At 42.9% G+C, this 22,734-nt stretch overlaps 1 protein-coding gene across 2 annotated transcripts in view; it reads right to left on the bottom strand.

Moving 5' to 3' along the window:
• Positions 1 to 22,734, bottom strand: part of DAPP1 (dual adaptor of phosphotyrosine and 3-phosphoinositides 1) — a 60,895-nt gene that overhangs the window by 12,931 nt on the left and 25,230 nt on the right. The window contains exons 1-2 of one of the 2 annotated variants that reach the window (XM_068402735.1): positions 9,699 to 9,760; positions 363 to 485 (exon numbers count right to left, since the gene is read on the bottom strand). In XM_068402735.1, coding sequence (XP_068258836.1) covers positions 363 to 485; positions 9,699 to 9,760 — 185 coding nt within the window. Of the gene's footprint in view, positions 1 to 362; positions 486 to 9,698; positions 9,761 to 22,734 lie in introns of those variants that run through there. The other variant, XM_068402734.1, reaches the window with a different exon arrangement.

The following is a 22,734-nucleotide window of genomic DNA, read 5'->3' as shown; positions in this document are numbered from 1 at the left end:
CTTTTCTACTCCCATCATCTGTTTCTTAAACTCTTGTAACTGCCATATAGATTTTTATCATGCAGACTGAAAATCTACAGCCAATCCATGGAATGATGTTTTTCACCAATCAGATTAACTCACAGTTTGGAAAAATGAGAGTAATTTTCAAATCCAATCCAAATCTTTTTTTTTCTTCTAACAAAATGTCATTCAGCAGGATTATACCATTAGGAACATATATTAAAATAGTTCAAGCCCTAGGAAAAAATCTGTAGGTCATCTCAATGCATGAAACATGCAAACAAACATGGGAGTAAATGAAGATTTTAAAACTGCCAGCTATGCGGCATTAGATAAATTTACTCCTGTCCATACTCTACCTTACAGAGAGGGAGTACATATCTTCCCGTTCATTACTCTTCCTCAAGAGATAGCTTCCATCCTTCCCGTTGGAAAGCAGCAGCGCTTCTGCTGCATGTCGGGTAAGATTATCATGATACCACCTGGGAAGACACAAGGGGTTAAAGCATCATTTGCTCAGATCTTAACTGACAGCTTCTGCTGCTTTATGGAGTCGAGTTAGAGAAAGAGGAAGGACTGCAACTAACACTGCTACAATTTTGAGTTACCATCCTTCTCGCAGGCACACCCAGGTTATGCAGAACTGTGCCCCTTTCAGTAGCCTCCTTTTGACATGCTCAGAAAACTATTTAATTTTTGTCAACTACAAAGTTGCACACAAACACCTGACAGTCTGCTGAATCTAAAAAACCCTGCAAGTTCTACTTCCATGAGCAACAAATTACCCAGGTCTATGCTGATAAGGTGAAAGCAATTTTGGGGGATATGCAGGATCCTTTGTCTATTTTCAGAATCTGTACTTCCTGACAGATCTACACGCTTCGGTACATTTCCTCTTTTGGGGCAAACAGGCAACACTTAAACTCCTCCCAAACTCTGTATTTCCCGTAACTCAGTTCATCTGCACTGTTAAGATCTGCAATTAAACACATTTGCCTAAGCTTAAAATTTTCATTTGAAGCATGAAGAAGGAACAGAGGAAGGGACCCAAATTAACTGACAGAATTTGAAGTGAAAATTTAGGAAATCTCGCCATTGTTGCCACTCAGCTATACATGGTCTGAGCAATGCAGGAAAACATCCAATCACCTGCTTCATTAAACTTTGGTTAAAACTAACTTCATTAATTTTTTTATATGAAAAATTCCACAAGGAATCCAGAGAAAAAGATTCTGCAAAGATGATCATGAAATGTTGTTTACAGCTTCATTTCCATCCAGAATGATTCACAATAGAAACACCTGATTTCTTTCAATAGAAAAGGATCTCATTAGAAATGATCATGAGACCAAACACAAAAAAGAGCTGCAGCTTTAAAAGGCCGGAGTGTCAATCCTGTAAGAGATGCTGTATGCAGATATTAACAACAGTTATATACACACACCAGAACCTCTGGTGCATAAGGAGGAGGGCATACTGTACCCAGGACATAGCTCTGCAGGGAGCAAGCTTCTCCCCTTGTCCACATGCGGAGTGGTGCCGAGTCTCCTTCCCCTTCCTTTACACTGTGTGTGCCGGTAGTACTGGGGTCAAAGTCTATTACTGTTTCAGACAGAGAAATATAGTTTGACTGAAAGCAGAAGTGTGATCACAGCACTTTCCAGCATTTGTATCATGGCAGTCTTCAAACTGAAATGAGGTGTAATTGTGTACTCTTCCTCCTTATCTCTTTGTCACAAGTTGCCACTACACTTGGCATCTGAACTGAATTTAACTCTGAATTTAACTGCATTTAACTCTCAATTTAGATGGCTGTCTATTTGAAAGGCCAGCTGGCTGATAAATTGCTTTATGAGAGACTCCAGACTGTTAACCCTGTGGAAGACAAGATCCATGTGAAACTCAATACACGCAGGGTATTGCTGCTTTGGCTCTAGAACATGTTCCATGGACCATCTACACAGTAGAATAAAATAATGAATATTTAAAGATCAAAGTATCATCCTCTGAAACACCTGTTAGCCAAAATCCGCTTTGCGATTAACTGCCCAAGTAAGTAACAGTCAAAGGTCAGATCTGTCCTGATGTGATGAGGATCATATCAGCATGCACGCTTGGCTGGACCTACAGCTGAGAAAACAACACTGTGTTTTGGGTGGAACTTCATAACACTATTTCTCTCACTTCTGTGCAAAAGAAACATACGTTGAGAAAATCTGTAAATGATCATTTTCATAAAGGAGGTGTATTCAGTTTGAGCTTGCTCCCAAGTGCGCTGTTACCTTATTTCCAAAAAGCCTTTTACTAAGATTTTAAAATAGAAGTCCCTTAAGTTTACAAAATGTTGTGTTTAAATCTAGTCTCTCTTTACACATAAAAGGCCAGTGACTAATGAAATTTTACCGCTACACAAAAAAAACAACCCAAAACACAAAAACAACAAAACCCCACCCACTTAACTGGGAAAATAATGTTGTTTTAAAGTGCAGTTTAAAAACTTTGCTGACAAGGTTGCACCACTCTTCTTGCCTAAATATGCTGTCTCAGACAAAAATCCCTCAAATGTTACCGTGTTCCTCTTGCTCAGCTTAAAAAGTAGAAGTGGATGTAAGACAACAATACAGATCTTAGTGCCAAAGTGACTGTGTTATAGATAGCTATTTATTTTCTCCTCCTAACTGTCACAGATAGTTCAATCAGTAACAACTGTCAGGTTACTTGGATATTCCACTGTGAAAATGGTCACTCAAGATTTGTTCCAAGGGCATGAACGCAGGTAACATTTAAAAATGCTGTGGAAAAATTAGTATTTGCATACAGACCACCAGGAAGGTAAATAAATGCACACCTATGCAAATAGGCTGCTCTCCCAATCAAGCCTGCCTGATGACACAAATACAAGAAAACAGGACTAAAAAGAAATCCAAACAGTCCTGTGGTTAGACACTACTAGATACACTTCAGTTGAATTTAAGTATTTGTCAGAGCAAGAATCCTTCTATTGATCTCGTTTAGAAAAAATCTTTTAGGCAGTTCTTTGAAATTTGCAGGTGAACCAAGTGGGAGACATGGCTCATTCAGCAAGACGCTGTAAAGGGCAGCCACCTTTAGCTTAAGTTTTGGTTGCCTTCTGAGTGATACCTGGAGGAGGAACCTGTTGATAGAAAACAATACTATATCTACCTTCTTGCCTTAAAACAAGAAATTAATGAAATCAAAAGGCTTTACAAACACCTGTCTGAAGCCCCTAGCAAGTCCTTCAAAAAGCTGAATTGTCTTGTCTTTCTCTCTTTTGTTTTGGAATCACAGTGTATATCTTGCATATCAGGCTGCTCCTGAAGGTCCTTCCAAAAGTCATCTTTCTTTGACCCAACTTAAGAGTCTTGTATTAACTACAAAAAAATCCAGAAGTATGCCCTGTACTTTGACACTTGTCAGACTGAAAATCATCAGTAGTGTAGAAATTACCTGGGGCTCCCGATTCAGATTTCTCTGAAGAAACACAAGAAGAAAGAGGAAAGTCCTTCTCTGCTTCAGAGCCACTTCTGCTGGGTGCCCTTGGCCTTGTACACCCTTCTGTCTCAAATGCATGCATACTTCTGGGAGGTTTTTCTTTTCAAATTATTTCATTTCTCCTATAAAAAATCCTGCCTGCTCTCCTTTTTTGGGTTCTTTATTGTTGATTTGACTAGTGATCTCAGTTTCAGAGTATGTAATTGCTGTCATTTATCCATTCTTGTTACTTTAACTTTGTCCTAAATTACATTAAATATCTTTAACCCATAAATGTAAGCATGCTTGTGTTGTCGGTGTGTTTTCTTGAAGGACCATCCTATTCTTCCTGCTCTTGGGAGTGGAAGAGTCTCTGTGCCCAGGAAAGCATGTCTTAAGATGGGCACACAGCCCTAGGCAGATTACCTTTGTTCTCTTGGAAATAAAGCATTTTCAAAAATCAGCCTACTCTTTATATTAGATTGCATTGGTGACAGCATAGGAAGGGCTTTACTGACAGTGCTGTTAAGAGAAGGAGAAGAAAGAAATGAGACACACAGTGCCCCAGAGAATCAAAAGTCATCAGAGCACATAGCCTTGTCCTAAGGGTCTGCCCACCCAGTCACCAGTGTGCCTCCCCCATGGGGTAACTGCCACGAGCCAGCTGTACCACTACAGCTATGCTAATCATCACAACTCCAGAACAGGACATGCTTGGGTTAAAATCTGTTCCTTCATTAAGATCTCTGTGTAGTTAATGCAGTGACTAGACTTCCCTACACAGTGACGATGATCAAGAGTATGTTACAGCAATGTTTGGCATGGGAAACTCCCTCTTCAGGTACGAACATCATCCTCAAAATATTCACTTGTCTTGTCTTTAACAACCAAGATATCTCAAAGAAAAATGTTAATGAAACTTCATTTCTGTGTCCCCTGCAGATCAGACAGCCCTTAGGTACGGCATCTGTCGTTTCTGGTAATTCTGTTGACAAAGAAACCGTATGGATAATTTGCAAAACACTTCTGCCTGTGTACATAGGGGCTGGTGAATAAACGTGTAGCTGGCATCAGGTGGATTAACTTTTTAATAATACCGGAATACACAAGGAACACAAACACCCATCCATGGTCAACCCAAGGATGAATGTTGAGTGACCTGGATAATTCCCTTCTCAGCCATTTCTATGTACAAACTCTGTAACACCCAGAAGAAACACTCATTTTTCTTCCTCATAAAAATGAAAGCTAGCTCCAGAAGAGAGCACAGTTAGAAGTTCTGACTGCCATTTGTTTTTAGTGTCTGGAGTGATAACTCTGAGGTATGCCCAGCTTCCAGATAAATCCAGTCGGCAGAGGTCACACTTGGTTTTTGTGTCCTTAACAGATTATCTTCTCAGATAGTTATAGCCTGGATAGAGTTAGAAACTGTGTGCATGTTTCGCTTGTCTGAAGCAGGAAGAAGATTCTCAGTATTCAGCTGGGTGATCTCTCTGCTCCCTTCCCAGAAGTTCTCTTCCCCTACCACAGAAGGTGCAATACTGCTTGTTCTCCTCGGTGGGTGACCGTCCCTGTGGAAAGCACCTCGGCTGCCTGAGCTGCAGGAGCCCTGCAGAAACACAGAAAATCTAATTCATCTCTCTTCAATCTCTGAAAGGGAACAGAGATGAACATTAGTGGGAGATGGTCCAGATGTGCTCTCAGTAGGACTTCAATATTATTCAGAGCAGTTATTTACCCTGGGTTTGGTGTTTTGTTTTGTTTTGTTTTTTGTGGTGGTAGATGTTGGCAGGTTTTGCACCTTTTTTCCTATTAAAAAAATATCTTCCATGACAATGAGTTTAATTTTCTTACACTTTGAAACTATATACTAGCCTCAAAGACGTATTTCCATTCTTATTTTAAAGGAATAGTACACCGATCTGCTTGATGGAGTGAGCTGGAAAGCACTGACTTATCTCCTTTGGCTGGACACAATGCTCTTCATGTGCCTGTACTCCAAAAATGACTCTACAAAGTAGCCTCACTAGTTCTCTCTTCTCTGCATGCTGGATTTTAGAGCAGATCTGTCAAGGTTTTGTGGCTTTTTTTATGTTAACTTTTTTCCTAATATCAAACCCTAAAAGCATTACCTACCATCTGAAAGTCACGAAGGGCCCTCTGTACTTCATGTCAGTAAAAGTGAAGTTTTGGCAATGTTTTTAATGGCACACGAGTTAACATAGCTCTAGAGAACCTAAAAAAGGGTGAGAATGCTAAGACAGAAGTTATAGGTGGCATACAACCAAAACTGGTATTTATTAGACATCCTTTCCATGTGTCACGCTGAAACACTTAATCACACATCTATGTAAAGTACTTTGTTGGAATACAAGGGTGACATTTCATAGGAATAATAATTTTAAAATAGAAATATGAGGAAGTAACATCGGTGTATCCAGCCTTAAATTTCATGTCTTCTAACTGTAGGCTTTCACTAGTTCAGCTTCTGCTTTTCACTTCCATTTTCTCACTCCCTTCTCTCAGCTGCCTTTGTTCTGATTTTCACCCATTTCTTTTGCTCGCTTTCTAGCTGTTGTAATTTTGCCCTTGTTTACATCAGAAATATAGATGAAGGAAAAAAATTCTTATGACAGTTTGCCTTGTCCCAGTCATATGAGTTCCTCAGTTCTCCAATTTTATCATCTGATCTAGGCCTGTGGTCTAATTTATCTTCTCTTACTAAAACTAAGCATGAAGCGTAACATCCAGTATTACACATACCATCTGTCACGGTATTGTCAAACCTGGAGCTGGAGGCACATAAAAGATGTGTTGCAAGGGATAACAAAAAGTGCTCAGACTGCAAAAGGAAAAAGGTTACAAAAACTTGTTTCCGCTTGCCCTGTTCCTTTCACCTCCAAAAGACAAACAGTGTCGCCCAAGCTATGCTATGCTGGGATGGAAGCTGTGTTACCAGGCCAGCCTGTAATTACTCGGACGACAAGATACTCCACATTCTCATCTCTTGCGCAAATAAAGTGAACTGCAACATGGAATTCCCCAAACTCGCATCATACGTGATCAGCTACAGGAGTTCCACACTGCAGTGCGCCCGCTGCCCTTTTAGCAGGAAGCAATAAATGCGATTGCAAAAAGGGTTGGCTCCAGTAATAGCCAAAGAAACCTTCAAAGAAGAAGCATGATGTCAATTTCCTTAAACCAAGATGCTTACATCTCTTTTGACAAACTTCAGTGCTCCTTTTAAATATTTTGGTAAATTTAGGGAAGAAGTTAATGAATGAGAGAACACGTTTTTAACGTGTTCTGATTTTGATTTTTTCATTAGGCATTAGTTCCACCTATATACACCTTGACAATGAAGCTGACAGTAATATGAATTTTCACTTTGAACTCTTGATTGTTTGACCACTCAAACTCTCCAAATAAATCTAAGCCACCGTCTTCCCTCAGACTGAATGTAACAGTTAAAAAAAAAAAGAAAAAAAGCCAAACCCATCACTCTTGCTTTCTTTTGTTATGATGTAAAAGGTCAGAAAGTCCATCTTTACAAATACTGAAGCTCTGGGAAAAAAAAATTCCAATCTGATAAATAGCTGTAGATATATCTAGATCTTTCAGTGACTGTGATTGTCCCTGATGATAACTGGGATTGTTAAATCTTATTTCTTGATCTTTTTTTTTGGTGACAGATGGGATACTTCTAGAGCAGGGGTAAAATTAAGGTGGGTTTTGCATATATTGGGGTTTTTTTCCCCTCTCTCCCTCCTGCCTTGCTCTCACCAGCTCCAGTATTCTCAGTGTAATTACAGGAGCATTAACCTAGAACAGTCCAGCAAACACCACGTCCCCCAAACCTAGCAGAGTGTTAGACAGGTTTTATGCTGTACACCCATCTACATTGCTGTCAACTATCCATTTTGATGACCAGCTGACCTGGTAAACTACGAGGATATCCTGGTACCCAATCTCCTTTCTCTTAAAAGTAAAGACAAAGTACTTCCCACTTCATACTTCTTCAAACCTTTAACTGCTTTGATTTTTGTACAGTAAAGCAGAAGCTCTAAAATAACCTGCTTCAAATTCCCCACCAAAGGTATGTGAATGTCAAAGCTGCTCCTCATTTGAATGACCCTTGTCTATTTTGGTCTTTACTATGGCAATGAACATATATTCCTCACCAGAACTGGATCTCAGTTGTGCTAGATACGATGTCAGGTGTAAGGGGAACTCAGCACAGTGATAGCACCAGGGACTAAGTTTAGGGTAAAAAAACTTTGTGGTGGCTGAGAATTTAATGTTACGTCTGGAGATTGACCTACTTCTCACAGCTGAAAAAGTATTTACATTAAAAGATCTTTTAGACTATGCTACCAGAATGTTCAGTGTGTGAGGACTTCTTTTTCCTCTTCAGAAAAAAAGAAAAAAAAAAAAAGAACTGGCTTTAGTACTAGCCAAAAAAAAAAGGCTTTGCTTAATGATTTGAAGGGAATCTTTGCTTGGCATTGCTTACTCACCTTCAGTGCATTTAACTTAACACACTGCCCTGAAGGAGATGCTTAGTGTTTTGTGGTAGGGTGAAAAGTTTAGGTTTTGCCTTGATATGGAAATAAAATAAAGAAGCTACAGCTTTAAAAATGCCTATTTGTAGCCTTCTCATTTGTAATCTTTCCTTCTCACTGGTACCACATCAGGCTGCAGTCCTACAAGATCATTTATGAGGACAAACTCCTTGCCAACCAGCAAGGCTGTTTATAAGCACAGGCTACTGGCATAAATCAACTCAGGCCACATAGTCTAAACGAATAAAAGTCTGGTAACTGGGAATCATGCTTCTCACAGAAGCTGCAACTCTGTTTTTTTTCTGTAGATACTTCTTTAGGATGAGCAAAATCTTACAGATGTAAAGGAAAAGTATATAATGGCCACTCTGGGTACCACTGCAAAGTGACTTTACTTCATGTCATATTTGTTAGATGCTTCAATAACAGGCATTTCATTAACACGTGGTTCTAAATACAGGAAAATATCAGCTGTGTGGAGATAGTAATTCCAAGCCTCTTTGTTGCACTCCTATTTCTTCACTAAATTAATTAATCACAAAAATAAACTATGAGCTGGTCCTTATCCATAAGTACTCAGGAAGCAAAAAACCTTTACTTTTTTCATCTAGTCTTTCTGAATGCAGAGGTGACACCAGAGCCCTTTTGCTTTGTCAGTACGTTCACTGGCCTTTCTTCTGCTTTGTCTCCCCTTCGCTTTGCTGCCACTGATTGATCCTTCCCTCCCTGGCCTCCCTGTGCCCACCTGTGCTGCTCCTCCAGCCCGCTTTTCTTCTCACCCACGGCAATGCTGCCAGCGAAAAAGTAACCCAAGTCTTCCTCCTGTAAAACGCAAAACTAACTGGCAGACAAAATGGGCGAGTCACATCGGACAGGAGCGAGGTCTGTTGCAACCTTCGGCCTTCCTTTTTGCTCCTCGGGTTTTGCTTTTGAGCAAGGGTGATGTCCTCGTCACAGCTGCGACCCGTCCCCTGCTCTCGCCCCCGAAGCCCGAGGCGCCCTGGGGAAGCCTGGTGCCTCCCAGGGCCCAGCCAGGAGCAGCGGGCATGGCGGCCGGGGTGGCCGCCCTCTGGGCCAGGGCCCAGGCCAAGCTACGAGATGGCCGAGGGGACAGCGCAGCCCTGCAGCCAGGGAGGACCAGCGGGTCTGAGGACAAGCTCTGGCTTTGGTGCTCCCCTGAGACACAGGCGAGCGACATGGCACAACCCGGGCTCTGCCCGACGGAGGAGGTTTCAACGTCGCAGAGCTGCTCTGAGGGAAGCTGTAGCCCCCTGCCTCGAACGCTCCACTGTACCTGAAACGCCTGCCAGCGCTCTAGTTTTTCTAGCTATTATTTATTCCTCCCACCCACGCGTGGCACGCCAGAATCCCCTGCACACGGCTGCCTGCCGGCCGCTCACACCGGCCACGGGGATGAGGCGCTGGGCTTCGCTGAGGGGCTGCACACCTACCCTGCAGGGAGCCCGTCGGCGGGCTCATTAAAACAAACCCCAGACTATCTTACTCCCCGCTTCATTACCAAATTGAGCAGCAAGAACCGGCAGCTCCCGCCCTGTCAGCTCCCGCCGCGAAGCCCTGCACCACCCGAGGGCCGCCACGTCGTGCGGGGACCCCCGCGGCGCCGCCCCGACCGCCCCTTACCCGAGCGCCTCCAGCTCCTCGTCCAGCGGCGCGGCGGGACGCGGCTGCCGGCGCTGGGTCATCGTCCCGCCGCGGCCCTCCGCCTCCGCCCCGCCGGGGGATGACGGCTGCCCGCAGCCGCCTCCGCGGGCCGCTGAGGAAGTGCGCTGACGGGGCCGCACCTTCCCGGGCGGGTGCGGTTCCCTCCCGTCCCGTCCCGTCCCGTCGCGGGGAGGCCCGCCCCGGCCCCGACGGCGAGGGAGCGACCCGTCCCGGGGGCTTTTGGGGGCCCCTCAGCAGGGGCGGCTGGAGCCCCCAGGGTAGCCAGCGGTGCCCGGTGTGCGCCACGTCTCTCCCATGCTGGAAATATTTTATTTTATTGACAGAATAATTCATATTTCCATTTACTTTAACCCGTACATCCCAGATGTTCATATTCTGAAGTGTTTCATGTACATTCATTTTTCTCTTGCGATGGATGCCCCTCACCTCTTCTGTGTCCGCCAAAGTACTCAGTGAGGAAATCTGTGGAGGTTTCTGGATTAAGGTGAAACTTTTATTTACCTTGGAAGTGTCGGGTGTTAATGACTGAACCCACCCAACCTGGAGAGCCCCGTGGGGTTTGCAGCTAGACCCTCCGGGCTGTGGTACTGCCAGGGGCTTGCCTCGGCCACGCCATGGCACCGGGAACCCAGCCAGGTTCTGTGGTGGTCATCATCCCTCTCCGTGCAGACTTTAAAGAGCCATACTGTCTCTTGGAAACAGTAGCAGGAATATAATGTAAACAATCACTCAAAAGATAACACCGAACAGGGAATTAAGTTGTATCAGATGAGGACTGAGCTCTGCGGATGAGAAATTTCTGAGCGTTAGCTTAAACAATTTGCTGCATACTAGAGGTTATTTGTACTCCCCAATACTTCATGGGCAGCAATTATGATAGGTCTGGAAAATTCTTTACTAAACTCCTTTGACAAAAACACAGGAGTCCAATGTAAAAAAACAAATAAATGGCAGGATGCTATTTTCCAGTCACACACACTGAAGTTTTCAGTGGATATCCAGTAATGAAAATAAGTTGTTTCCAGAAAAACTAATATTTAAAGGAGCCAGAACAGCTATTTATTTTCTCACAAGCAGTCATATGAACAGCATGCTCAGTGTGGTGCTAAGAGTCATTTGGAACAGACTCGTTAAGCCTGATGCTCCTGATGGACTCAGGGAATCAATTTTGGAAGAGCTTTTCTAGCCTCCCAAATGGGAAAAGCTTCACAGAGTTTCCATATGTCAGATCAGACTGTCCTGCTGTTTGAGCTTCTAATTGTGCTTTCCCTGGCTGCAAGGTGCTCTGCTCCTGTACTTGACTGTTCATCTCGGTAGCTAAACATTCAGGTACAGATTTCATGAACATGCTGGGGTTTTTTTCCTTATTAGGAATTTTTTTAATTTTATTTTTTATTAGGAAAAATATATTTTTTCTTCTTTCTGAGCTTGTCCCTTCCTCTACCACTTATTGAAAACTTGTGAGCTGATGATACTGTCTTTGGTAACCTGATCCTGAAATCCCCAACCTTTGGTTAAATAGGTGCTTTTGACTTCTCCATGGTTTGCTTGTATTTGCTGGATAGATTTATTTATTATTGTTCTCCTGTTCTGAAAGCTGCTTTGTTTGTTTTCAGCAGTGCTGAACCCATTCCAGGTTATCTTGTTTGTCTGTGTTACTGAAAGACACCGAAAAGCGGTTATCAAAATTTCTGGGTTACAGAGGAAAAAGCAGAGAAAGAAAAAATTAAGTAAATTCCAAACAATGAAGATCCACGACTAAATTTTAGTGATATCTAATTATATCACAAATTGTCTTAAAAGTTCATCATTGCAGGCTCCGAGGTGGTTTCCAGCCCTTCTGTACCCTGTCGTGTTTTGTGTACCAGTGCGTTGGGGTGGGAGAGGGTTCCCATCCGGGAGCAGATGCTTCCTCTTATTCTGCACCTGAGAGTGCAATGTTTCCTCTTTGTTCGGAGGGAAAAAAATAAAAGCAGAAATTGTACTCTCATGCAGCATGGGTCAGCCTTCCTTTTAATGAAGTCTGCTTGATTTTGTTTTTTTAATTTACGTTAGCCACAGGAGAGAATGGCTACAGATCGCCAGCTTGCATTTCCCAAAAGCCAACATACCTTAGTGTCAGGGTTTTGGTCCCTTTCCCAAGTGTGAGGACTTGGTTTCGTGTCCAGTTTGAGCACTGCACGGAGCAGACCTGTAGATAGCAGCAGTGCTCTAGTGCTTGTTGCTCAGCCCAGAGCGCTGCTGAGCACAAAGCACACCCGAAAGAAACATCAGAATAAGGTGCCTTTTTGAAAATCAGTGGATAGTTTGGTTTTCTTCTCATCTCCTCACATCTGTCAGTGATCATAAACCAAAGTGTGATTTAATTAAAAAAAAAAAAGTTTTGAAGTCTTGCTTGAATAACTGCCCCATCTCACAAAAAAAAAACCAACAAACACCGAATGCTGCTGTTTTAACTTCACGTCATTAGTAAACAGAAGGAAAACTATGGCCATCAAAATGGGGTGGGAAAGGCCAATAATGATCGATACATATGTAATTATCCCTTGTCTTCCGTGTAATGGTAGATTATTACAGAATGCTGTAATTACCAGCAGACTTTAAACTCCAACAAATGCTTTACATTGCAGCTGCCGGGTCTCACAGACTAGCAGGTGCTTTCTTTTAGGACAGTGCATTTGGAGGTGATGTGCCTGTGTTAGGGCAGAAATTGTGGGATTACTAGGCAAGGTTATATTGCATGTGTCCTGCAGGTGGTCAAGCCCCAGGATCATGGTGGTTCTTCCAGGTTTTCAAGTTTATACAGAGCAATTGCTTAAAACTATTTGAAAGTTTTAATTTTTTCAGATAGGTGTGATTTTGTACTTGAGTTTCAAGGTATATTAATGTAATAAAGGCTTTGGCTTAGATAGCCATATGACTAATAATGGTGGTAAAGAGACATCATTGCTGCAAAAGTGTAAATAAATAACTCCAGTTACTTGACAGAACTTGGCAGGAAAGAATTGAAACTTTAATTTCTTTCCTTTTACCATTTCACCTCACCTTCTCATAATCTGAATAGATTATAGATAGCTGTGAACCACCCAAACAAACCCTAAATGGAGTAGTTTCATCCAAATGAAACCGAAAGGAATGGAAATATCACGAAACCATTGTTAATACTATTGGGATGAGGGCCAGGTTGGGATGGAGCTGTAGCTCATTGCGGGTTTGGGGCTGCAGGATGGTGTTTGGAGCTGCAGGATGGGGTTTGTCACTGCACTGAGCAGCAGTGGGTGCAAGGCGACTGCAGGCACGCTGTGATGGAGAGCCCTTGGCAGCTCGTCCAGCTTCACTGCAGTCAGCAGGAAAGGTCAGTCTCCCCTAGAGCAGAGTGGTCACCTGCAGAGCACAGGTTTCCTATACAACACAGAGTTGCTGATTAATTTATTCCTTTTAAGGTAATTGCATATGACAATTTTGCAGGGTCCAAGACATCTAATCCCTTTTACACTCAGGTATGATTCCAAGGGATACCATGAAACTCACTAAAACAACCACAGAAATCCTTCCACTGTGTTCCCACATGGTATACACACTAATGTCATCTTCTGCAATTAACCTGATTCTTCCCTTCTGAACATGTCGCAATGATTGTCTTGGAGTGTTTATTGAAAACAATTTTTTTGTTGGAAAACACTTGACATACTGGATATCAGCATAGTGATGAGTTTTCTTTGCAGGTTTGGAGGTGCCTGAGGCATGTTTAGTTAATGTGTTCCCAATTTCTGTGGTCAACGTGTTTTCAAAACACGCCAGCTAACCCTACATTGTCTGCCATCTATTCAGGGAGGAAATGCAGAACAGAGGTGAGAAAAGGGATGTGAAATTACCCAGGTTCTTAGGGAAAAGGGGCTTGAAGACAAGTTGGGCAAAAGGAAGGGTTGTTCCTCCCCCATTTTCTCCTACAGTTTGGGCTGGGCAGTGCCTCTGTACCTGAAGATCACTGTAGCTGTGTTGCTGTGAAGGCTCATTCCCCAGACTTGGATTAGGACCACATCTCCACCTAGGTATGGCAAGAGACGGAACGGCCATGTCCTCCCAAGCCTTTGTAGAATTTCCTGCCAGGTAGGATGGGCACAGCCATGTCACATGCAAATATGATTACATATGGGATCCCAGAGATATTTATTTAATAATTCAGCTTTTTAAGTCTCTTAACTCTGCCCTTAGTAAAAAAACTTGCATTCCCCATACTCTTAAAGATGTGACTTTTGGAACCAAATATAGTCAGCATTTCTAACCATGTAACACTTTCTCCTCATGTTTGTTCAGCTCTAGGAAATTCAGCTACCCCTTTAGGCATAAGTAAAGGACGATTTTTTTCTGATTTGTGAACTTAAACAGGGACATGGAAATCAGTACAGGAAGTTTCCCTTGATGCTTGTTAATTTTTTCTAGTCCTTGCTTGCTGTGTACATAACCAAGAGCTGGAGCATGTATATTTTGAGATGATAGTGGGAGATTAAATGCTTCTAGTTGGAACAGCTGTGTTATTGCACATGGTTTGGTTTTCACAGATTTAATAATGTGGATAATGACGTGAAGATTACACGTTCCCAGTTTCAGTTCTACAGGGAAAACTTTCTAGCAACTTTCTCAATCCACTGTTTATCGCACGCGTGTGCTTGAAGCCTTCAACATGTTTTTCAAGTCTCCTCAGACACAGCCAAAGTCTGTTTAAAATTTCCTACCTTAGAACAACGTTGTTCTCTCTAAAGAGACAGTATCTGTTGTAAGTGCTTTTTCTATCCATCCAAAGCCCAAGATAATCTCAAGAAATAAACCCGAATGTCTAGAAATTATCTTTAAATGAGAAAATATGCATTTCAGTGGCTGTTAGTGGCAGCACACATGAGGAAGCGGAGGAGAGCAGGTCTTATTGCCAAAGACCAGAGTGAGGGGCGTGGATGGAGCCAGTCAGCTCTACTTGTGGGCCACATGGTGCCTTGAGCCAAGTGACCTGCCAGCGGTCAGGTCTCTGTCCAAGAGTCATCATGCGTGGCTAGCAAGTCTGTGCACTGTGACTACACGGTAATTAAAGGTGTAGAGAGGAGGAGGCTTTCTGGACTCCCTCAAATCTGGGTCTGGGTCTGTGCTGTAGTGATGTAGGGTAGGGAGCAGTGTCAGGGTTGGAGACTTGAACACCCTAACACCTGGAGTCCCACCAGGGATTCCTTCTCCCTTCCCACTTGCTCATGAAGCCAACCCATAGCTCTGTCCTGAAGCAGAGCCCAGGGCCGCAGCTCCGCATCTGTAATGAGTTACAGCTCCCATCTGACCACAGGTTTGGGCTCAGATCACGCTTGGGATTACGGTACCTATCTATCTGATGTGTTTAAACTAGTGACTGCTAGTGCATAACTAAACACACATGCTGGTGTCCAACGATATGCGGTGGTTCCAGACCAGGTACATACTATGTCTTAATCCCAAAGTCTCAGAATACCATCTCCAGTGTTGATGGGCACAAAACAGAGGGATTAGAGCCCGTATACGTTAAATTCAGAGCATCAACCTTGAACTCGTGAGAAAGCATACAAAACGGGGTGTTAATTTCAAGTATTTTCCTGGAGAGTATCTTACTGCAGGAGAAAGACAAAATTGATGGAGATGTAGCATATGCTTTTAGACTTAGGTAAAATATCTCAAAATACAGAATTAAACTGTTTAAACTAGAAAGGAGGTTAGGAAAAAAGCTGAGAATAGTGTTACTTGCTGGTTTGAGAAATTTGGTTTCTTGTGTGATCTTATTACAGCTCATTTACATAAGTTTTTCTTTTTTTCATTTTGAGATTTGCCACTGGCTTTTTGCAGCTTCAAAGCCTAGGTTCAAATAACATATGAAATGTACGCATGCACTATGAAACTTGATAGCCCTGTCCCTTTATGCAACTATTTATGGATACAGGGACAAACTTTGAGTAACACTGAGAGCTAAGTAGAAAGGAGCTAGGGAGAAAAATTATTTTACCCAAATAAAATTATGTTACATCAGTAGCTCTGAAAACCTTTGAATGTTGCATCATTTTGCATTTTATGGCACTGTTGCTGCATAAGCAGGACACTGAGAATCTGGGTCAAAAAGACAATGTCAATTACTTTCTGAGGACAATGATTGCAATTGTAGTGCCTTTTCCTTGCTGGGAAAACATGGGTTAATATGCTGCTCACATCTGTGTAATAGAAACCCAGAAGGCATCTTGCTGGAATTATGGATGCCAGGCATTTTCCAGAGCCTTGTCAAAAGCTCAGTTCATTGCCAGTTGCTAATTTAAAACTACATCTGCCCCATGGCAGGACAATTTTTTTCTAAAAAGAATAAGAACCTAACCTTAGAAAGGGTGCAAGTGCTTTATAAATAATATTTCATGGACCCTAATCAGTATAATCGGTGTTCAATGCATTGCGAATGCCCAGTATTGATGGCTTCTTCTCTTACCAGCACATGGCATGAATGACCATTTGCAAGCCAGCAGTGGTTTCATCTTCCATTCCGTGTTGAGGCATTTAATCGACTCTAAAAACCAATACTTTGCCACATTAACACCCAAGACCAGCCACCTATTGGGGTCTGGGTTATAAATAGAGATCCTCTCCAGAGGCCTAGTCTTACCTGAGACATCCATCTGTGATTGCTGTCAGGCGTGATCCTTGCATGCCCATTACTGTGCGGTTGCAGTGGATCTCTCCTGCAACGGGAGGAGAGGTTGCACATGTTATTGTGCACAGCACGCTCTCCCAGCTCAAAGAGGCGAGAGCACATGCTCTGTTGGTTCTGCTGAGCGGAAAGTCGTGCTTGGGTCATCTTTGGAGGACTGCGTGAAAGGAGGACAGGGCAGGGGAGACAGGCAACCACGCTATGTTCTCTTCCCAGAGCCTTTGAAATGCACCAGCCTTGTTCTGCCAGGACTGTCACTTTTCTGCATTTAAACTGCAGATATTGCCTGTTTTATTGCAAGGCGAGTGCCTTCGGCCAAGTAGCACAGTAGGTGGTATTAAAAAATCCTGCATGACCGTGCTGCTTCCCCATAGCTATTTGTTGTACCATGGACTACAACAGCTGCACTGGGCTTCCACGTGACATACATGTCTGGTCTGTGCCAACATATCAGTCAGCCCGTCAAGTCCTCATATTTATATTGCGACTTTCATAGCAGCAATTTCACCCCGTTTCACATGTTATAATTAGACCTTGAAAACCAGTTCAGATAAACATAACTCAAATGTTAAAAATCTCCAAACTGATTGACATAAACAAGTAAGGTAGCGAGGGGCTGGGGAGTTTGGTTTTGATGTGTCCTTGCCGGCATGACTTTGGCATAGTGGTCCAGCTCTGTTTTGAACGAAATACAGCTTTCATGCAGTGGTTTCAATTTACAGCAAAAAAAAATGTCTTCCCCCTTGGCTAAACTGAAGACAATCAGCTGTGCAAGAAAGGAATATCGCATGGTGTATTTACAGAGTAGTGGTCATCATCTTTGATTACGTTACCTTACAGCAGAGAAGGGTTCACTCATGTTTATCTGTTGCAAAGTTGGTATAGCTCAGACCTTGTCAACACTGTGGATGTGCTCCAAGTATAGCCACTGATCTAATTTCATTGCAGATAGGCAAAACTAATTAAAAGACAGTTGTATCCCGCAATACAGATGACTGAAATATAAGCTGTAATTGAGCAAAGAGAGAATTTGCCTATGACCCAAGAATAAAGCATTGAGGATTTTTCTGGCTGAAGAGGAAGAATTAAGGACATTGAGATTTGAGATGCAAACCTGATACTGTAAAGAAAATGGAGGAGACTCTTAGAAATATGGGGGTTGTATTGTTATTATGGCCTGGTTTGATTCAGGAAGTTAAGAGTCTCCTTTTTGAACTCAGAGATTCAATTTGCACATGTATTCAGTCAACAAGTCTGCTTTCTTTCCCAGTCCTGACAGACTCTAAGATGTAATACCTGGAATCAGAATGTGAGACCTTTGGTTGGCCACCTTTATTTCTTGGCATTTCTCCAATTTTTACATTTAGTGCATGACACGGGTTGGAGTGGGCTATGTGTGGGCTCCCAGGAAATCCTAAGTTTGAGACAAGAAGTTCATGAGGTGCTAGTCCTCAACATCATTTTTATGAAGATTAACATTTTATGAACTTCTTCCTTGCTTTGAAAACATTTGACAGTCCAGGAGTCTGTTTGCCAGAGGTGGAATAAAAACAAAAATCCATTGTCTGTAATCTATTGAGAAGTGTAATCGTGCATAAAGGCAAAAAAAACCCCACTTATATCCAGGAAATTTTAGTGATCTAAACTACATTTCTTGTCTATAATAACCCAGATCTTTGCAGCCTTAAAAAAACATAGATTGTCACCTCAGCCAGTGCTGGCCAAAGTAAATACACACAGAAAGCATTTTACTAACTGGTGTAAAATTATATATGGCACACGTATAAGTCACTACAAAAAGCGTAAGAGCTTCACATACTAAGCAGAAGACATCCCTGCCATATTTCTGTAGGGACCATAGGATCCTGACCATGGGAATCATCCTTGCAGTTCTGAGAACCAGATACAAGTCACACTCTAATATAAGCAACAAACATAGGCAGAAGCAGAGGCTCACTCCAGAGCTGCAGGGGCCCGTAGCACTTAACCGCATAAATGGTGTTTTACTTGATAGACCCACAAACGTGCCATCCAAGGGTTTCACAGGGTGTGCCAGTGTCAGAAAGAGATCTGTGAGCTTGCATGCTTGTGGCATGGTTCAAAACTGCACACAAAATTGCACCAAATATTGGAGATACGTAGTCAGAAGTCTTGATGAGCTGCATGGTTTGGTAAAGCCAAGCAACCTGTACCACAGCTGGGAGCAGAACCCAGGTGCTTTTACAAGCTAATCCCTTCTGCATCACTAATGAAGTCTGCAAATCACTGGCTTCTGAGAAGGAAATGGTATGGCAATAAAAACTATTAATGAGATAGAAACTATTTTTAAACTGCTAAAATCAAGCTCAGTTGTTTAGGAAATGCTGCTGAAATTCGTAGTTGTTTTAGTGCAGGTTTTGTAGCAGTCCTGAGGCTGACAGGAATAAATTGAAGCTCTGTAAATGAAAAGTCCATTGAACAAAATCACTCTGAATAAAAAATGCAGAATTGATGTAGAGATTTCAGAATAGAGAAAAATGTTTATCTGCTTCAGGTAGCGAGAATTATTTTGACTTCTGTATTCATTGCAAGTCATGTCAGAGCATTTCTGGCAAAACTGCAGACAAACAATTTATAGCAATTCAATCTGGATGCAACAAAAAATATAGCCCCGAGAAGCTGGACAGCGTTTAACCTGTGGCATATTTTGCAAGTGATAAAAATCCATTTTAATAACAGATGTATGTTAATACTCATGTTCGTCAAAGGAGAGCTGCACATCCAGCATACCTTGGAGATGTCTCACCAGCGCACAAATAGGGATCACACTCAGCATCTCCAGAAAAAAACCTGTGGAGTCAGATGCGGGGGTGGAGGCGGGGACAGTTTAGTTGATGCCAAGAAGGAAAATGTCACTTTGGTTCTTTGTCTGCTATCATGGTTACAAGAAATAACCTAGGCAGCAGCAGCCCCTGTTAGCACTTTGAAAAACAAACTTGCTTGGGTGGGATTCAAGGTGAAAACTGTTCTTGAAGGTTATGAGCGATAGGTTCTGCTCACATTTTTGTGCTGCTTCACACTGCGGGGAGCAGGCTTGACTGGCTGCTCTGTGCTACCAGCATGTAGTTAAGTACTAAAAGTTTCCCTTAGAATCAAAAGTATAGGGAGTGTGAACTATCCTCTTTGCAAATTAAACAGCCTGACACCAGAAAACACCTTATTTTTCTGTCCTGCCTTAAATTCCATTTTCCTTTAACATGAGAAGTGTATAGAAATACAATACATTGAAGCAGAGCTGTCTCATGGATGTCCAAGCACAAACACATACACTGCTGGTGAGTAACAGCAGCAGGGGAGGAAAGAGGAACTCTTATCCAGGAGGAGGTGGCACATTCCTGTTACGGTGGGTACTGTCAGGTTCTTCAAACCCATACAGAGCAAATCCTTATCTACACGAGTGTACACAAAGAAAACTGCAGGGAAAATAAAAGCTGCATCAGATCTTTCATGATGAAAACCCGTGGCTTCAGGGAGCCCTTGTATTTCCAGGCTGATAAATAGGGTTTTTTTATTACAGTTTTTTTCCATGTGAAAAAGTGATGTCCACAGCAAAGTCACTGTGAAAATTGCCTTTGAAGCCTGCCGCAAAAACGAGAAGGTTACTAGGACTGAGATATTTTGGAAAGATATCTTGTACTTGCAGAATATTATTGAGCGTGCATTGCGATCAAACGGAGGCAAAGCAAGGTGGTGCTGTGGCAGCTTGCTCACTTAGAGACGTGGGCTAAGAAGGTAGCTGTCAGAGAGCTCTTCCCAAAAGCTCTCCCACCGTTTGTACGCTGAGAAGCAAAGGCCCCGCATAAAGCTGGCCTTGATTTTGCCTACCTTGGTGATCTACTAAAGAGCTTGGAGTGTCAAATTAGCGGGGAGAGGGGGTCCTTAGCCAGGCTGTTCAGTGACTCAAGCCAGGAGGCACAGCTTGAAAAATGCTGTTCTCAAGAAGTAGTGTCCATATGCCCTTCTGAATAAGTGGCCATGCAAAGAGATGAGTAGTAATTACAGTGCTTTCCAGCAATACCCGAGTTGAATGTTTCTTTTGTAAGAGCAGAAATAGCCCAAATAAGTCAAATTATAATAATTCCATAAACCATAGATAAGCTTTGCACTGTAAGTGCAGTCCCACGCACTCCTCAGTTTCCACTGCTGCAGGCAAAAAGGGGCTCCCAAATTTGATCTTACCCTCCCAAATCTGATCTTCCCCTCGAGAACAGTTGACTCTAACCTTTCCGGCCATGCGAGGGGCTCTGAAGGCGTGATGGAAAGTAGTTGCTGAGTATTTAATCTGTGTGCTGGCGTGCTGCTGAGAAGTCCAGCTTCCTGCAGAGCAGTGGAGTCAGAAAAGAGACTGTTCTTGTGGGAATCACAGCAAGTAGGTAGGCTGCTGCATCCGCCACATTTCTTCAGAAAAAATAGAGTATACTGAGAGGAAAAAATAGAACAAAGTGACAAAGTGCCCTTCCTTCTCAAGCAAGGAGGGGTACTCAAGCATTGCTAGACCAAGTGGGAAGAAGCTCTCCCAAGCCAGCTACGTGCTTGCAAAACCCTGTTGCAAATCCCCTGTTTGCATGAGGGATTCTTCCCTGCTTACATTCTATTTCAAAGGTTTCATTTGGGAGTAGAGAATTGTAATTTATTTATAGAGAAGAAAGAAGTCAACAGGCAAAGCTTGTATTTCTAATTCTCACTGATTTCACTGCTGAAAAGCCCTATTCAGTCATCTGAAAATACTTGCCTTTAACGTGTGTTGGTAAGGAAATAAACATGTGGCTGAGATGCACATCCAGGAGTATTTCTTAACTATTTCCATTTCGCTCATGTTGAAAGAGGGATATGTTTTGAGCTGCAGGCTTAAAAACCCTGTGGCTGGACTTTTGGGTGAGAATGTGAACCTCTCCTCTACTTCTGGCACAGGCACAGGCCTGCTGGGGCAAGGCAGTTTCCCTTTGCCTGGCATTTCCCCATCTGTAAGACAGGGATGGCAACTCCAACCTCATCTGCTGAGTGCTGCAGACAGGCAGGCATGAGCCAAATCATCACTTTAGAAGAAATAGCTATGTGTTTATTATACTTTACGTAATAATGCAAAATACTGTGATCGGATACTCAAATGAAGAACCTTGTGGGCTCAAGCAAAGTGTGAGAAACAGGCTGTAAAAGAGGGGGGAGAGAAGAAAAATCGGTTCCTCTGTTCCATGGCAACCTGCTGCTGAGGACAGCTGAAGGAGATGCACTGAATCAGCACGTCTCTCAGCTGCTTTGGCCACTTGCCCTCCTCGCCCACTCTTTGGGCTTCCCTGGCTATCACTCAGTCTGTATTTATACCTCACTCCCCAGATACTGCAGTGGTCGCTGTGGTATAAATACTGTTGGACAGATATATATCACTCTTGTCACAGCTAGGTCCAAGTATGGTACAAAGATGATTTAGCAATGGGTCTCTGTGGTGCAAGGGAGGGTTTTGGGCTGTTTTCTGACACCATGACTTCTTCCATCGCTGAACTGCTTTGAGACTTTGTGCCTGCATATAGGTTGAGGGAAGTTAGGGTAAACTTGGGGCAAACCTCTTTTCTTAATGACAGCGTTGTTTTGAGCTGTGCCACTGTAGACACAAACTGTAAGGCTTGCTACTCCTATAGCATCTTTGCATTGCAGGAGAGCACAGGGCTTCACAGGCCTGATAACGTAATTATTTTGTTTTCAGGCTGAAACCAGCTCCCTTCCAGGTGGTGCAGAGCGTAGGCTTGAGGCAGTCCTGCTTCATCCGCCTCCATTTCTGCAAGCCCATGCCTGGGGTTGAGCAGGGAAACCAGTCGTGGTCAGCCCAGGAGGGAGGTCATGGGCTGCTGGAGGGGTGATGGTGGTGGTCATGGTCACGGTGGGGTCTTAAGCAGGGGGGCTTCTTTTAGCCACATGGGCACTGGTTTTCACACTTGGCAGGCTCAGGGTATGGAGAGATTAGTGGCGTAGGAAAGTTTAAACAAGTAAGGTGCACAGTGCCTGTGTGCTGAGCTTCTCATCTTACCTTGTTTCATTTTCCAGGAAAAAAAAAACAGCATCTTTTTCCATTATGATATACACGTGGGACTTAGAATAGCTTTTTTGAAATGTTCAGACTACTTTAGGAGTCTCTACATAGGAAAATGTGTAAAACTTAGAGGAGAAGAAATAATACAGGGTTCTGCTTTAAATCTTCAGGAATGTCCCTGAGGGAGGTGAATATAAAACACTGTGGTCTTATTTTGGAGAAAAGTT

This window comes from Nyctibius grandis, chromosome 6 (genome assembly GCF_013368605.1).
Source record: "Nyctibius grandis isolate bNycGra1 chromosome 6, bNycGra1.pri, whole genome shotgun sequence".
NCBI lineage: Eukaryota > Metazoa > Chordata > Aves > Nyctibiiformes > Nyctibiidae > Nyctibius > Nyctibius grandis.
This window is presented reverse-complemented; position numbering and strand designations above follow the sequence as displayed.